General features: G+C 46.9%; 1 protein-coding gene across 10 annotated transcripts in view; it reads left to right on the top strand.

Moving 5' to 3' along the window:
- Positions 1 to 18,522, top strand: part of LOC138581369 (uncharacterized) — a 3,536,879-nt gene that overhangs the window by 515,884 nt on the left and 3,002,473 nt on the right. For all 10 annotated transcript variants that reach the window (XR_011304538.1, XR_011304537.1, XM_069652654.1 and 7 more), the window contains one exon: positions 1,961 to 2,098. Coding sequence is in view for 8 of the 10 variants with exons in the window: in XM_069652654.1 (XP_069508755.1) it covers positions 1,961 to 2,098 (138 nt within the window). In the remaining 2 variants the exon portion in view is untranslated. The remainder of the gene's footprint in view (positions 1 to 1,960; positions 2,099 to 18,522) is intronic.

The raw sequence follows: 18,522 nt of genomic DNA, 5'->3' as shown, positions 1-18,522 counted from the left end.
TCTGGATGATGGATGAGAGGTCATGTTGCATGGTAGGTGCTGGTGGGATGACTGCTGCGCCTTGATCCATGGCAGTGGCATCAGGTGAGAATACCTGGGGGCTCCATGACCCTTCCAGGGTGTGGGTGGGTGATCCTCCATGGCTACTCGGACCTGATGACAACCTTGGGCTTGCCAGTATGGAGCGTGTTGGTCTGGGGGTCTGGCTTTGATCAACAATGCCATGTGCATCCTCCTCATCCGAATGTGGGGCAGTGGCTGCTGCCTCACCAGTTGAACTGGTGGCAGCAGAGTGCGTACCCTCCATGCTGGTTTCACTTGCAGGGAGACACACTACCTTGGGTGCTACAGTGGCAGCAGGCATGGCCTCAGGCTGCGTGGAACTGGTGCTCCTGCTGCCTTTGTCCCTCTGGTCATGGTCACTCCTCCCGGTTTCCCCTTGAGGCTGTGGCGGTGTCCCTTGTGGCATCTCTCCTGGGTTTTTTGGTGGATGGGGGAGCAGGTGTCGCAGTGCGTGGCTCCCCATTTTCAGCGTGTGATCCTGTAGGGGTGAGAAATGGGGATATTCATCATTTATGGTTCGACCTGCCTTATGCTGAATGATTACGTCATGCTGCTCTATGCATTTGGCCCTCTTTATTGTGGATTCAGGTAATGGTGATGTTGGGTGGGTCATGCATGAATGGGTCTGTGTTGCACATGTATGTGGTGATGCATGCATGTATGTTTTGGCTGGATCTACGGCATTAATAAGGACACATAATTGGGGGGCCCCTCACACTTCATTGTGCATTTTTGGATACATACACTCACCTCCATCAGACGAAGTGGCCACGCCATGCTCCATTTCTCCAACTCCCTCTATGGATTCCACTCCAATTGTGGTTGCACATGTCTCCTCCCACTCACAGAGTTTAATAGGCGATTCGCTGCCTCCTGCTGTGCCCATAGCCAGGTTGCGGTTTGCTGCCAGTATGTTCCTGACACGGAGCCGGAGGTCGTCCCACCTCTTTCGACAGTATTTAACTGTGCGGGTGGTGGTGCCCACCGCGCTGACCTTGTTGGCAACCTCTGCCCAGATGGCCTTCTTCTTGAGGATGGTCTCCCGCCGCATGTCGTTGCTGAAGACCACATGTGCATTTGCCGCTAGTGTCTCGGTCAGCATTATGAGCTCCTCATTGCAGAATTTTTCCTTGCGTTGCCGCTCTGTAGATTTTTTTAGGGCCTTGGGCATCTTTAGGGTGTCCTGGAAGGATTTTTGTCTGAGTTTCCTGGAAAGGTGTCCTGGATACGGAGGATGGCAATGGATTGTGTTTTTAAAGATGGCCGCCGTACTATTTCCCGTTCCTGTGCGATGACGCTATTTCCGCATCCGCGTTTCTACGGTGACCGCAATTAGCGGTGACCGCTATTAGCTGCATGCAGTAAGAAGGCGGAGGTGCTATTAGCACTTTCGTCGAATCCGTTAATGGACTTTTTGGGGGCTTTTACGACATGGCGGTAGGACGATTACCGGCATGTTGCTATGCTCGTGTCCGCGTACTCGTAATAGTCTGCAATTTGCGGGCTCTTGCGAGGGCGGAGACGCAAATAACGCCATGCCGGTAAATGCCTTTTTTTACCGCCCTTAATCTCTTTTTGACCTAAATGTTGCTCATTAACTGAGGAACAATATGGAAGGTTGTTCATTTACCAATTGTGCCATGAACGCTACTGCCAGTGGCATGGGCATTTATCATACTCTGAAATTAAAATCAATTTTTTGACGAAGGATTTTGCTGCCAAACAAAGCAAATGTGGTTCAAAGGCCAATCCACCTACAAAGTTACCTGCAGCAATATTTCCATTTTAGAAGTTATGATGGTTGTGCCTATTTCAAGATATAGTTCAAATGTTGGTACAACATAGAAGCCCAAAACAATTGGTGCATGCTTTAAAATCTCTCTTTTTGTTTTGAAAGATGTATGGATTGAGAAACTCGGAACGCCTCGCTACAGAGAGTGAAGTGCCAAACAAAGGTGGTATTGTAGAACATGACATAAAGGACATACCAACATTCCAAAACAACGAACTGGAGGATCCATTAAAATACACAAAGGTATCTACTCTCTCTCTTTCTGAAAATGGCACGGAATTGTAATGTTGCAAAAAAGGTAAGTTGCAGTGGCAAATTTTAAGCAAGGGGCTCCGTAGTCAAGATCGATAGAGATGCAGTTCATGGCAGCAGATGCCTAGGGCAGGTGGAGTTCATAGTTGCGGAATGCAACAATGGCAAACGTTTGGGATCAGTGTTTCAATTTGTTATGTTTTTTATGACTTGTTCATTTAGGGGTCTGACTGTTTGGCTTTAAACAGGTATGATTTCTCACCCCATTCAGCCCAAAAATAATGTTGGCAAAATATATGTTTCAAGGAAGAGGACAATAAATAGAATTCCTAACTGCTTATCAAGAACAGTTTCTTGTGTTAATATCCCCGCAAAAATATTGCCATACAAAACTATTGCCATATTTTTGCGGAGATATTAAGGCTTGGAACCTGCAGGGGACACACCCGCAACCCCTATATTATTTTTAAAGAAGTGGGGGACACCCCCGCTCCCAAAACCCACAAAAATTAGCACCCCCAAAAATATCGCCTCTGGCCGTTCCAGAAGACCATATATACAGCGATATTTTTGGTGGGGATAATATGTAGTGATACCATCAAGAACACACTTCTACTTCCTAGAAAAATATTTCAAAAGTGGTGTAACTATTTCTCCCAAATTGGTACAAGCGATCGAAAATAGAGAGGGAGACTAAACCAACCTTTGGGTTTGGGGAATTCTCCCCCAAGAATCTTTTTGAAATAATAGGAAGAGATTGTGACATTATTTGTAAATAAAATGGGTAAAATATCGTATTTTATTGCAATCAGTATGTATCAACAACAGTACACAGGAACATTTTACAATGCATTTCCATGCTGCCTCAACCCGCAATACATGGCAGGAGTTACACTGCAAAAGCACATCTTCATGATTCCTTTGCCCACAGTATATTAGATTTGCCACTGTGAAACACAGTTTCCTGATCCCGACGCCCACAATATATGTCAGCACTGTCAATTTAAAGTATATGTTAATAATGCCTGTGTCTGTCAAATTCCGTAGAAGTTAGGTTTCATCACTAGGGAAGGGTGACAAGAGGAGGATGTATGGCATTCACAAGGGGTACTTTGGTGTTCAGTAGATTTAACCGGTTTTAATACCCTAGGGATTGTGTGAGTGAGGTAAATGTCAGGCCCTTTTGGTGTATATCATAAAGGAGTAAACATTTTCCTTAACAAGTATTATGTAGGAAACTGTTATTGGCCCAATCCAAGAGAGTTTGGGCAGTGATTGGTCAGAGGAGCTGCTGGGAGAGAATGTGGAACTTTGAACAACATTCTGAGCTGCCTTTCATCCATAGCTTTTTGACCAGCAGGTTGTAGTAAAGAGGACTCCACAATTGGGTCCTAGCTACTCAAAGGAAGAGACTTCATACCAGAGACTTCGGAGTAGCTCTGCCCCAAAGAACAGAAGAAGGAAGGGTTCCTCTATTAACGGCGTGAGGCCAAAAGGAAGACAGTCCTATTGGTCCCGTTACTTGACAACATCTGGGACGAGAGGCTATTGCTCTTGAAGAACCCGTCCATGACCCCTGCCAAGAGAGACCGGTACGAGCAGAAGTACCGGTTCCCGGATTCCGCCCCTCTGTGCCTTAGGGCGCAGCTGACCCCGGATTTGGTTGTCTCGCCGGCGGCCAAGAAGAAGTCGGCAGGGGCTACGACTTCGACTTCAACCTCCCCCCCCAGACGGCGAGGGGACGAAACTGGACACCATGGGGCGACGGGTCATCTCGTCGGTGGCGACGACGATAAAAGCGGCCCGCGCCCTAGCGATAGTGGCCCGTTACGACAGGGAGCTTTGGTTTAAGATACCTCCTCTGCTGGACTTCCTCCCGGACGACAAGAGGGCTGAAGCCCTGGAGATCCTGCAGGAAGGTGAGGTGGTGTCGGACCATGCCATAATGGTGGCCACGGACATTGAGGACACCGGCTTCCGTCAGTTGGGCAACGGTGTTTGCCTTTGACGGCGTGGTTGGCTCAAGGCAACCGATTTCCACCAGGACATGCAAACCAGAGTTTTGGACATGCCCTTCGACAGGAATAACCTGTTTGGCAAGGCAGTGGACGAATCACTGTAGGCCATCAAGGCCGACACCGAGATTGCCCGGACCTTGGGGGTTTTGCAGCAACGACGGCCGCCCTTTCGGAACTCCGGAGGCAAGCAAGGTGCCTCCAAAGGATTCGGCGGCGGCCCCTCGACGTACCGCCAGGCGGCCCGCTCCTCGTCGCAGGAGGCCTACAGAGGACACAGCAACTCAGGAGGAGCTCGTCGTCGTCGCCAAGGAGGCCAAGGCGGCAAGGCCGCTGCCAAGCAGGACTGAACCGGTTGTAGCGTCGGGCCCCCACCCGAGCCCCCCGGTGGGAGGCTGACTGGCGAAGTTCGTCAGCCTGTGGGAGTCCATCTTCACTGACCGATGGGTGCTGGATGCCCTGGCCCGCGGGCACACTCTCCAGTTTTTAAAGAAGTGTCACCACATTCCACCCGTAGCCAGGAAGGAAAACCACGTCCCACAACTGCTGCTGGAAGTAAGGGCGATGCTGAAGAAAGGAGCCATCGAGCTTGTCCCAAAGAGGCTCCGGTGCTCCGGAGTATACTCTCGATACTTCCTCGTAAGAAAGAAGACCGGATGTTGGTGACCCATCCTGGACCTTCGTCGTTTAAACAAGTACATCAAGGTCCAGAAGTTCCGGATAGTCACCCTCCAGCACGTGCTAGGACAGCTGGAGGAAGGCGACTTCCTATCGTCGCTGGACTTGGAGGATGCCTACTCCCACATCCCCATTCTAAAAGCACACCGTAAGTTTCCCAGATTCGTAGTCCAAGGGCAGCACTACCAATTCAAGGCCCTTCTGTTAGGGAGAATTCTCTTTTAAGGCTAATTTCCCAAACCTAGTGAGTCCCCCAGTAGCTTTGCTGGATTTTTGGCGTTTGTTGTTTTCTCCTGCTAAGAGTGAGACTCTTTTCCTCCCACTCTTAGGCATGATTTGAGGTATATCTTTGACTTTGTATGTGCTTATGGGCTATGGGGTCTTTTACTCCATAGGGTATCATCTGTTTTTCATTTGTGTTACACAGCACCCTAAGTGCAGTAACACAGGGGTGTCATAGTTACCCCCAAACATAGACTCCATACCCTGGGAATGACTACTGTCTCCCAGGGCATGTAAAGTCACCATTGACTTTACTAGTCCAAAATTGTGAACAGATCCAGTACAAACCATCACATTGTGGAAGTACTGGAAGGGGTTAATTCGATTGCCCCTGGGTCTGTTTTCAAGGGGGCACTGTCCAGTCCCCCCTTGTCGAATTTCTGGCTGGTGGCAGTGGTTACCACACAAAATATTCCCCCGGAATATTTCCTATGGGATTTTCCCATTGATTTTAAACGCACCACTTTTTGGTGCAATGTTAAAGATACCGCCGGTTTATTTATTTAATATTAAATCAACGGTTGGGTCTTTTCGCCAGAACTCTTTTCTAAAATGGCGTTCGTGTCTGTCTCTGTAACTCCAACCAAGGTCGGGCCCTTTGTTCCACTTTTTGGCGGGCTTCTCCAGAGAAGCCCTCCAAATGGTGCCACTCTGTCTGGGTTCCACAGGATGTGTGGGGAGGGGAATTGGCACCCTGGACTGCGTTGCCTTAGCAACCCAAGTCGTACTCTATTCTGATTGGCCCAGTGGTGAGCCGCCCCGCTCACCACTTAGCATGTTTGAGTGACAGCTAGGCTGTTGAATGGGGGTTTTTCTGCATAAAAGCATGGCTTTTGGGACTGGAACTTCAGAAGGCGCCACAGGACCTAAGAATCCGAAGAGGGAAGAAGCTGAGCCATCTGCAATGACGACACCACCGGTGGAGCCCTGCTGCAACAAACTCACCACTTTCCCAACGACAAGAGAAGATCTTCTGCTGGATGAGTCTTCTTCCTTGGAGCTGGTGGGATCAACCAGTTTGCCCCTTTCACCTTCCAAAGACGTCTCTTGGTCGAATCACCCGTGCCAAGCACCCCGGCGGCCGGATAGCCAAGCTTCACCACTTTGACCGCGAATAAAAGGAACGCACCTTTTAACCGACGAACTCCGCGGCAGGTTTCATCCCTGTTGCTGTGCATCGACTCCAAGTTTCCTCCTTCGACGAGATCCTCTCTTCCCCTGGTCGAAACAATGAACTGCAACCACTGCCAGGAACAACTGCCACCGCTGGAGCTTCCTCTCTCTTTAAGGTACTATGTTCTGCCTGGCCTCCCTTTCCACCGATCGCTAAAGGTGACCCTTAAATCCTTGGCTTTCCAACTGGGTTGGCCCCAGACCTTCTAACGTTACTTCTTTAATCACCCCAACCTCTTTTGAACATTCTGCAAAGACTTTTAGTGCATTTTAAACTGTGTGATCTTGGTCACATTTCGCTTTGCTCCATTTAAAGTGGGCCTGGCCTATGAACTTTGGCTCTACAGTGTATACTGCTTTTACTCCCTTGCTTTGAACTTCTAAAAGTGTTGGGAACTGTTTTATTTCTATGCCCTGCCTTTTTCTCTCCCTTTAACTTAACTATTGGAGTGCCATCTAGGTTACACGCTCACATCTGTTTTAACAAATAGTGGTGTTTTAACCCTGACTTGTCTAATAGTTATCAAGGGGGGTGTTTATACTTTACCTGACTGTGTTTCAACTTGCTTTTGATTTAGAGTGCTAGTGTATTGCCTAAAGTGTGTTTTAAATAAATAATTATATACTTTTGATACAAAGCTCTGGTCAGTGTTTGTTTGATCTGTGTTTTAGCCCTATTGTGTATACTCTATATACTGCCCTACTCTTCTTGAGGGAAGTCTGACTGCTCAGCCACAGCTACCATGTAAATCTGGGTGGTGCGGACTGCTACCAATTGGGTTTACTGCTTACTCTTGTAGTCTTAATCTTTTTGCAGTATTCCCCAAGGGAACTGCACAGGATTCTGCTACTTTAGTACATCTAACCACAAAGCTTAGCACTATAAAAGCTATTTTCTAACAAGTCAACTATGGAAAGTTACAGCCAGGAGTCCCTTTCTGCAAAAACTGCTGATTATTTAAGAGCTCTTTGTAGACATCATGATCTCCCTGTAAAAGGCAAGAAAATTGAACTTATTGAAAGATAGTTAGAAAACCAAAGTCTGGATAGTGGTTCAGAGGAACCTACCTCCCAGGCAAATGTAAACAACAGTGATGAAGTTAATATGGCTCAAAGTGTTGGTAATATTGTTGTAGAGTCAGATGAGGACAGTGAGGCCAATGTAACTGTCCCTACTGGCCCTCTGCCTGCTCTAGCACCTCAAGCTATGTCTACTGGACCTTTGTCAGGTCCCACACTAAGTCCTGCATTCATTGAACTAGAAAAAATGAGACTTGAATTACAGTTCAAAAGAATTAGTGCCCAATCTGAACAAAAGCACCAAGAACTAAGGCTCAGCGAAATGGGAGCTCACGCATGAGCTAGAGATGAAGAAATTGTCTGTTGAAAATACTTCTCTCCCCGGATCCTCTAGGAGTTCCAGTCCCAAAAGAACCCGGATGCCTAAAGAGATTGTGGGTATTTATGAACCTAAGTTGGATGTGTTAGATTGGTTGGCTATGTTTGAGTATAATCATGGGCTCCAGGACATCACAGGGAATCAGTTGCTTCCTTGGTTGTTCTCTAGGCTCCCCCTGTTGCATCTGATGTGGTAATGGAGTTGGGGGAGGTGGATAGGATGGACTATGAATGTGTGAAGCTAGCTTTAATAGCTAGATTTGCGAAGACCCCTTCCCAGAACCTTAAGAGGTTTAGGACCCTCAAAAAGCATGATGGTACGCCTTGGGCTACCTGGGTGAGTGAAAGTTTGAAAAACTTAGAGGGATGGATTAAGGGTTACAGAGTGAACACTTATGAAGGAATGAAAAATCTTGTTATGTTGAAGTCAATTTATGATGCCTCCTCTCCTGAGCGCAGACAGCACTTGGCTGATTCAAAGGAAATAGATTCCAAGAAGCTAGCTAAGGCTGCTGACTTGTGGGTTGCCAACAGGGCCACTCACAAGGATTCTGGGGTAACACAGAAAACGGATGAGGGAAAACAGCCTAAAAAGGACTCCAAAGAGAATTCCAATAATTCCAATCCCAAGGAGGGCCCCAAACAGCACCATAAGGGTAAGCCACATGGGAAACCAAATCAGGCTAGTGTACCTTCTGGTCCCAGACCAGAAGGAGGTCAGAGCAAGCCACCATTCGTGAAGGTATTTGGTAAATGCTATGTCTGTGGCTCTACTGACCATGTGAAAGGGGATCCCAGATGTAAGGGTAAACCTTCAGGGGTCCACACTGTCTCCCTAGCCTTCGCTCCAGAGGAGGAAGTACCAATGACAAGTGGAAACTTTCTACTACTGGCTGATGATCCCATTGGAGTCTCAGCCAGTGTTTCTTTAGTGTCCCTGGGGTTGAGGGAACAACATAATTTAGATGTATATAATTCTATCCCAGATAATACTAAAGAGTATTATAAGGACAGTGTCCAGGTGAGTGGTCAGGAGACTCCTGCCATTAGGGACACTGGGGCCAGCATAACTGTGGTGGATGAATCTTTTTTCAAGGCAGGGGAGGTTGCTAGGGCACCCAAATGCCTCACCAAGTTAGCTGGAGGGCCTGTGCAGATGTGACCCCAGTTCTCATCCAGTGCAATGATATGACTGTGGAGATACCTGTCAGTGTACAAAGTGAGGTACCAGGAAGGGTTCTGTTGGGAAATTACCTGAAAACTCTTGGAGTTGTGTCACACACCCCCAGACCTCCTAGTAAAAGGTTACAAGAGCTAACCATACCTGCAAGGGAGGAAACCTTGAGAGGTTCTCCTAAGGAGATGATGGAAGAAGAAATCACTCCTACTCAACTGGAGCTACTTACTGCTATAGCTTAACAACCAGAAGCAAAGGGGAAACCCAAGACTTCTAGAAGGAAACCAGCAGCAAGCACTCCAGTGCTTCCAACAAAGACTTCCCCTAGGTTGTCCAAAGTTACACCTGTAACTCCACCTCCAGCTGAGGCTGGGAGGGAGGTACAACCCTGTGTGGTTGAACTAGACTCTGAAGAAGAGCTAGTAGGAGGCCAAGAACTTATTGGAGATCTGGATCCTGCTGACCATCCTGAGCTGCAGTCGTTACTGGCAGAAGGTGGACCCAGCAGGTCAGTTTTTCCTAAGGGACAAAGAGAATGTCCAACTCTGGAATGTCTCCGCCACCAGGCAGATTCTCAGGCTGATGGGCAAGAGCCTGGGAAGTATAGGTTGTACTGGGAGGATGGCCTCTTCTACAGTGAACCGACTGAGTCTACACCTGGAGACTACAAACAGATTGTAGTCCCTCAAGAAAACAGACTCCAGTTCTTGCAGCTAGCCCATGAGATTCCTTTGGCTGGTCACTTGAGTTTCAAGAAAACCAAGGAAAGGCTCTCACTCTACTTTTATTGGCCAAAGATGGGGGCTGAGGTAGATAAGTTCTGCAAGAGCTGTCACACCTGCCAAACCTATGGTAAGAGTGGTTCCAAGAATGTGGCACCTTTAGTGCCTCTCCCAGTGGTGGGAGTCCCATTTGAGAGGGTAGGGATTGACATTGTTGGTCCCCTTGATCCTCCAACCTCCTCAGGCAACAGGTTTATCCTTGTTGTAGTAGACCGTGCTACTAGGTACCCTGAAGCAATTCCTATGAGGACTGTTACAGCTCAGACTGTGGCTAAGGCCCTCCTTGGTATTTTTTTTACCAGGGTTGGGTTTCGTAAGGAGGTAATCTCTGACAGGGGGTCACATTTTATGTCCCACTACATGAAAGCCATGTGGAAAAACTATGGAGTTACCTACAAGTTCTCTGCCGCCTACCACCCTCAGACAAATGGGTTGGTTGAAAGGTTTAATAGGACCAGGAAGAGCATGATAGATGCTTTAGAAGAACCCCTTAAGAGAAAGTGGGATCTTCTACTGACATGCCTTCTCTTTCCTTATAGAGAAGTGCCTCAGGAGGGAGTAGGTTATAGTCCCTTTGAACTTCTTTATGGCCATCCAGTCAGAGGTCCATTGGCCCTGGCCAAGGAGGGGTTGGAGAGTGCTCCTTCCCCCAAGCCAGTCAGAGTAACTGACTATGTGAAAGGACTCCGGAGGAGAATGTCACAGATGATGGCTCAAGCTAGTGATAACTTGAAGGCTGGTCAAGCTTTGGCATGATCAAAAGGCTAACATGGTTGAGTTCACTCAAGGCCAGCTAGTTCTTGTTATGATTCCAACAAGGCAGAGGGCCTTGCAAGACAAATTGATGGGACCCTTAAAGGTTGTGGGAAAACTTGGAGAGGTGAACTATTTGGTGGACTTGGGCAATCCCAAGGAGGCTGCCAGAGTCTTCTACACCAACAGACTAAAGGCGTATGTCTATAGACCTGAAGTAGGAGCCTTGCTTCTGGCTTCAGCAGAAGAGGAAGATCCAAAGAATTGAGATTCTGTGTGGACTATAAAGCTCTTAATGCAGTCACCAAGACTGATGCCCACCCTTTGCCAAGGACAGATGAGTTGGTGGATAGACTTGGTTCAGCCAAGTACCTCAGCACATTTGATCTGACGTCAGGCTATTGGCAAATAGCCCTGACAGGCTATGCCAAGGAGAAAACTGCATTTTCTACCCCAGTTGGCTTATACCAATTTAAGGTTATGCCTTTTGGACTGAAGAATGCACCTGCTACATTCCAAAGGATGGTAAATCAGGTTCTGACTGGGATGGAGGACTTCTGCATGGCATACTTGGATGACATTGCAGTATTTAGCCACACCTGGGAAGAGCACGTTGACCACCTGGGACATGTTTTGCAGGCCCTTGAGAAGGCCAATCAGACCATAAAGGCAAGTAAATGCCAGATTGGAGAGAGTAAAGTGGTCTACCTTGGACATGAGGTAGGAGGTGGAGAAATAAGGCCTTTGCCGTTTTTCGCTAATTCCAGTTCTGGATTTTTATAAACAAAAGGTGGTCCCCTCCCTTGCGTACAGAGCTGATGCATTAATAAATGTACAGTCGACTGTGTGGCCTAAACTGGAAGCGACTTTCTGGAGATCGACGTTAGCTCTGTAACGATAACAAGACAGGAACTAAGTTTATTGTCACTGGGAGGCTTAGTGAGAATTAACACTTTGATGTTATACCGCAAATGCATAATGTCTGACGACTCAACAGCACTGCACCTAATTCTCAAAGAATTCAGGAGTGGCAAAAATAAGACGCTCTTGGCTTGGTTCAAACAAAACCAAGAGGTATTGGCAACCACGGAATGCGACAAAGAGACTTTAGTAAGAAATCCAACTAAAATTCAAACAAGATTAAAGGAGATTGATTGGATACAAACCCAAACAGCAGCACCGCAAAAACAAATTGACACGTCATCTGTCGTTGAACATCAGGAAGTATAACGAACTGCAACCTTACGTCCAAAAATTCCCATGTAGGCTGGCGCGCGATTTGTTAATGAAAGCAAGGTTGAATCTTCTACCAACTAACAAAATCTTGGCGATCAGAGGAGAGTCTTTGTCCAAGGACTGTCGCTTTTGCAAGGGGTCACCAGAAATAGAATCAATTCGACATCTACTCTTATCATGCCCTAGCACACGCCAAATAAGAACTGTGCACCTAAAGGGTTTATTTTCAGAGTTCGATCTCAGTGATCCAGACGCGTGTTGGGCTAAATTGATAGCAGGAGACAGAACCTCATGGCAACTAGCGGCCTTCAAGATTCTAGAATACTTGAACAAGACACTCTTACAGCGGCTTCGGCTAACAGTCAGCCTGTGATCCCTTCTCCTTCTTAGCAGGTAAAGTATAAAACCCCCCCTTGATAACTACTAGACAAGTCAGGGTTAAAACACCACTATTTGTTAAAAAAAGATGTGAGCGCGTAACCTAGATGGCACTCCAATAGTGAAGTTAAAGGGAGTGAAAAAGGCAGGGCATAGAAATAAAACAGTTCCCAACACTTTTAGAAGTTCAAAGCAAGGGAGTAAAGGCAGTATACACTGTAGAGCCAAAGTTCATAGGCCAGGCCCACTTTAAATGGAGCAAAGCAAAATGTGACCAAGATCACACAGTTTAAAATACACTAAAAGTCTTTGCAGAATGTTCAAAAGAGGTTGGGGTGATTAAAGAAGCAAAGTTAGAAGGTCTGGGGCCAAGCCAGTTGGAAAGCCAAGAATTTAAGGGTCACCTTTAGCGATCCGTGGAAAGGGAGGCCAGGCAGAACACAGTACCTTAAAGAGAGAGGAAGCTCCAGCGGTGGCAGTTGTTTCTGGCAGTGGTTGCAGTTCATTGTTTCGACCAGGGGAAGAGAGGATCTTGTTGAGGAGGAAACTTGGAGTCGATGCACTGCACAGGGATGAAACCAGCCGCGGAGTTCGTCGGTTAAAAGGTGCGTTCCTTTTATTCGCGGTCAAAGTGGTGAAGCTTGGCCATCCGGCCGCCGGGGTGCTTGAAACGGGCGATTCGACCAAGAGACGTCTTTGGGAGGCGAAAGGGGCGAACTGGTTGATCCCACCAGCTCAAAGGAAGAAGACTCGTCCAGCAGAAGATCCTCTCTTGTCGTTGGGAAAGTGGTGAGTTCGTTGCAGCAGGGCTCCACTGGTGGTGTCGTCGTTGCAGATGGCTCAGCTTCTTCCCCTTTGGATTCTTAGGTCCTTTGGCGACTTCTGAAGTTCAAGTCCCAAAAGCCCTGCTTTTATGCAGAAAAACCCCCATTCAACAGCCTAGCTGTCACTCAAACATGCTAAGTGGTGAGCCGGACGGCTCACCACTGGGCCAATCAGAATAGAGTGCGACTTGGTTTGCTAAGGCAATGCAGTCCAGGGTGCCAATTCCCCTCCCCACACATCCTGTGGAACCCAGAAAAGTGGCACCATTTGGAGGGCTTCTGTGGAGAAGCCCGCCAAAAAGTGAAACAAAGGGCCCGACCTTGGTTGGAGTTACAGAGACGGACACGACGGCCATTTTAGAAAAGAGTTCTGGCGAAAAGACCCAACCGGTGATTTTATATTAAATAAATAAACCAGCAGTATCTTTAACATTGCACCAAAAAGTGGTGCGTTTAAAATCTATTGGTAATTAAATGGTAACAACTGCCACCAGCCAGAAACTCGACAAGGGGGGACTGGACAGTGCCCCCTTGGAAACAGACCCAGGGGAAATCTAATTAACCCCTTCCAGTACTTCCACAATATGATGGTTTGTACTGGTTCTGTTCACAATTTTGGACTAGTAAAGTCAATGGTGACTTTACATGCCCTGGGAGACAGTAGTCAGTCCCAGGGTATGGAGTGTATGTTTGGGGGTCACTATGACACCCCTGTGTTACTGCACTGAGGTTGCTGTGTAAAACACATACACTAAAACAGATGATACCCTATGGAGTAAAAGATACCATAGCCCAATAAGCACACAATAAGTCAAAGACATACCTCAAATCATGCCTAAGAGTGGGAGGAAAAGAGTCTCACTCTTAGCAGGAGAAAAAAACAAACCCCAAAAATCCAGCCGAGCACTGGGGGACTCACTAGGTTTGGGAAATTAGCCTTATAAGAGAATTCTCCCTAACACGGATCTCCTCACCAGAGAAGGAGGCGCCATCCTCCACCACGACCCGGGGTCGCTGAACTTGCAGGCCTGGCTCCTGCAGCACTAGAGTTTGGAGGGTACGATATCCCGGCGGACTGCAAGGAGGTGCTTGCAAAGGCCAGGGCGTCCTCGACTCTCAAGTGCTATGGACATAGTGGAAGAGGTTCTCTGTCTGGTGCCATGCACAGAAGATTAACACTCTGTGGATTACGGCCCCCCTGGTGCTGCCGTACCTACTGTCGCTGGCCAAGGCGGGGCTGGCCCACGCCTCCATCAAGATACATCTAGCGGCGATCTCCCGCTACACCAGAACTCCAGGATGATCATCTCTGTGGTCCCACCGCCTGGTGAAGGAGTTTTTGAAACGATTGTTCCGATCATTCCCGCCGGTGAAGGCTCCAGCCTCGGCGTGGGCAACGTGGTGCTGAGCAGGCTCATGGGGCCGCCATTCGAGCCTCTGCATTCGGCACCATTGAAGTTCCTCTCGTGGAAGACTGCGTTTCTTGTGGCCATTACCTCCACACGACGAGTGGGAGAGATCCAGGCCCTCTCCTGTAAACCTCCATACCTGACTTTCCACGAGATGAGGTTGGTGCTGAGGATGCACCCCTCTTTCATGCCCAAGGTGCTGTCAGACTTCCATCTCTATGAGTCCTTGGTGTTACCTGTGTTCTTCCCATCGCCTTCCTCGCCGGCCGAGAGGACTTTGCACTTGCTGGATGTAGTCAGAGCGCTGAAGTTCTACGTGGACCGCACAAAGAGTTTTCAGAAGACATCACAGCTGTTTGTGAACTTTGGACCTGTGAACCAAGGGAAGGCCCTCTCGAAGGCTTCCATTTCCAGATGGCTCTCCGGCTGCATCATGCACTGTCACCGGTTGCAAACCGACCGTTGCCCGGCCGTCCAAGAGCCCATTCGACCAGAGCGATCGCTGCCACCACGGCGTTCCTATCTGGTGTGCCCCTGCTGGACATCTGCAGAGCTGCTACGTGGAGGTCGACGTACACCTTCACGAGATTCTACTGCGTCGACAGGGATTCCAGGGAGGAGTCCAGAGTCGGCCAGGCAGTGCTGCGCAACCTGTTCGCCTGAAGGTGGGCCTAGTGAGGAGGTAAGAGATGCTTAACGTTGAGTGATGAAATGCTTACTGTTGAGCCTTGCCACCTCCCGTGGTTGTGCATGTGTGTACTGCTATGTATTCTTATATTCATGAGCATGTGAATCCATGCCAGACGCCATGCAGGAGAAGGAACAAGTTACTTACCTGTAACTGTTGTTCTCCAGCATGGGTCTGGCATGGATTCACATGTGAACCCTCGCTCCTACCCCTCTACGGCTCTTCACTTGGTCCTACTGCCACTTTCTGTGCTACCAAATCTGAAGATGGTTTCCAGAGGAGGGGCTTAGGTAGAGGGCAGTCATTGGCTGGGGGCAGTATGACCCAGAGACCAGTGATTCGTTACTAGTAGAAAGACAGTTCAGAAACGAAACTGAAACTGATTTTTTCTTTACCGAGGATTCCCAGCCTGACGACAGGAATATTCATTAGCATGTGAATCCATGCCAGACCCATGCTGGAGAACAACAGTTACAAATAAGTAACTTGTTCCTACTGCTAACAGAGCACATACAAATGGTAATGTAATCACAAGCAAGCATTCTAAAAAAGTTATTTAAAAAAAATGTTCTACCACAGAGTCCTTCAGAACCTTACAAATAGAGGGCAGAAATCATGCCCAACCCTCAAACCCTAGAAGTCATCCTAGAAGCTCTTGCAGACAGTGCTATCAGCGTGAAGCGGAAATTGTTTATAGTAATTTCGAAGAGAATGAAATCATTAACAAGATTAATTGGTAAATTCCAAGCACTAATTCGAAAACAAACGCAATGTGACCATAGATACATTTGGCCACATCTGTACAGGTGAATGGAGTCACACCACCAACACAGAGCCATACTTCAATGAAGAATCATACAAACAACAACAAACTAACTAAATTGCTTTGGACGAGGGTATGAAAAGATACACAATACCATAATGGAAGAGGAAACACTGCTTTCAGAAATATCCCCATCAAACTTAGATGTCACTCTCCAATCCACCAAACCAACACGCCTCACCTACAAATGGCCTTGTACATCAATGTGCAATGTTCGTCAATGCCTAATCAAAAATTTGTAGCAATTCCTCAATCAGTATGCCAAGGCAATGACAAAAGAAACATGAAAATACTACAAACTATGGATTCCTGTCCAGTGCACAACTACACTGGAGTACGAGGACATACCTTAGCCAGTATTTCTGGACCAGCTTCCAAAAGTACCTTCGAAGGGATTGTGTCCTCCGACGTATTCCTTATCTTAGATAGAAATCCTTCAGCTTTGCTGGCCTCGGAAAATTTAAATGATATTCTCCTACACGGTACAGCCAAACAAGTGTTCAATGAAATTGAGCACATCCAAAGGAAATACTGTGGAACTGAAGAGCACTTACACACTCCAACATTTACAGACAACAGTACTGACAACAGTGCAGCTATCAACTTTTTATATCACACATACAGAAAAGAAATACAAAAGTTCAAAAGCACTTCTGCTGAAATGCCAAACCAAGTATGTGTGTGTAGTCGTAGAACATTCTATAAAAAGAGCACCAAAACTGTAGATATAATGCAGAAAATAGAAGGCAATGAGGAATCCCAATGGTTTCAATTAGCTCTGTACCTTCTAGCAGAAAACAAGTATGACATTACTAACACCTCCATACTGTGCCCATACTGCACTGCAAAACTTGACAATAACCAAAGGCCTTCACGGGCAATTAGTAACAATTTGGAACTATTTCAACTGCCAAACGCACTGCAGCAGTTTAATTTGTATGAGAGCATTATAATACAAACAGTGCACCCATTTCAAGCAATAATACGTCTTCAACCAAAAACTGCAAAAGAAAATGAAGACCCTCTACGCCTGCAAATGCCAATACACGAATCTTTGATTATCCTGGTAAATGGTGTACCTACAAAAGAAAATAAATTTGGCAACACCTAGTGGACTTAACCAAAGTTAGAGAGGCGCTGCAGTACCTTACAGAAAACAATGAATACTACAAGGAAATAAAAATTCAAGAAAACCTGAGAGAAACAACCAAAATAATTCAGGACTCCTCAACAAGTGGCCAATTTGAACGTCTAGATCCTAGTGCAGCCTCCAATATTTTAGACCACTATACAGTTCACCCACTGCACTACAAAGACACCATAGTCAATGCACTAGAAACATATCAAATGCGGCAAGCCAAAGGAGCGCCAATCAGTATATGGGAAAAAAGTGTGGAAGCACGAGCCTTTCCTCTACTCTTCCCCACTGGAAAAGGAGGAAGATATGATGAAACAAGCACACAAATAACAGCATCAGAATACTGCTGCTTATGAATGTATTCTGAAGACCCTAGATTTAGACAGAACATGGAGTACATATTCCACCTGCTCTTTGAAAGTGAATTAGCAACGCTATGTTATGGAGTTGCCGACTGTAACGCTCACCTGGCTCCCACGGAGGTGCTGGTCTGGTCTGGGTTGCTGTGGCTCTTCAAGCGTGATGCGCAGAATTCGGACCACCGATTGAACAGGACCCCCAAATCTTGCTTGTCTGGCCCGTAGGAATATCCTTCTGCAGATGAGAAAGGGGATTAACTGTCTGCTGAATAGTGTGCTTGCTCCCCCCTTTCCCACTTCGTTCTCCTCTGACTTCCTCCAAAACCCCCCGGTTTAAGCTCAACTTATGGTTTGGAAGGATGAACTCTCCATCCTGCTTCTGGTGCAGGGGCGCGCGTTCGTCTAGTTACTTCACTGGTTTTCAGAATGGCGCTGGCAAATCCACTTGACTTTTCTGAGCGATACACCGTAAGTATGAAGATGCTAAAGTTCAAGTGTGAGCCTCCTTTTATGTTGTTTCTCCTAACCTGTGATCTGTCCTTTATTTCAGGTGCAGAACCAAGGCGATGCGTTGAGGGGTTAAATTGCCGGTGGTAAAATCAGGTGAGTTAGTGATGAGGGCGACCCCTCTAAATGTTTTTATAATTCCCCAGTAATGTCTTTTGTCCTTTCCCCATAGGGGCCGGGGTGCGGTACCTGCCAAAGATGCGGCGCCGACCCGAGATGTGGAATGTAGTAGAACAATGTGGTCCAAAAAAGGTCACTGTGAGCAGCCAGCGCTAGTGCCAATTCTTTAAGGATAAAAAGGCAGCGTTCAACATGAAATGTTTGAGGGTGCCTAGACCAAGAACCCTCAGTAATAGCAAGATGAGTATAACAGCGAACTGCGCCAATTTACAATGAATATAACAACCAGTTGAGTTATAATTTTAATTCCATTCCACAGCCTGACACGTGTTTCGAGCGAAGCTCTTTTTCAAAGGCTGTACATCAGATTGCAATTTCAAGCCGTTACCATGTGCACCAATATATATACACCATAACATTTGGGCAAACACAAAAAAGGGGGGGGGTTGGCAGAAAATACAAGAGCATAATTGTGTAATGCATAACATTGCAAAAATTGCTGAACCAATATGATGAGATAAAATTAAAGTTAATAAATTAATTACCGTTTCCAGTGGAGTAAATCCATTTACGCAACCAATGAAAAAGAATGACAAAATCAACATGAGAGAATGAGTGTGGTGCGGTGACTAGACAACTTGGGATGAATTAGTTGGCTTAATCGCCAATAGTACT

Source organism: Ambystoma mexicanum, chromosome 3p, assembly GCF_040938575.1.
Source record: "Ambystoma mexicanum isolate Mex_15411 chromosome 3p, UKY_AmexF1_1, whole genome shotgun sequence".
NCBI lineage: Eukaryota > Metazoa > Chordata > Amphibia > Caudata > Ambystomatidae > Ambystoma > Ambystoma mexicanum.
This window is presented reverse-complemented; position numbering and strand designations above follow the sequence as displayed.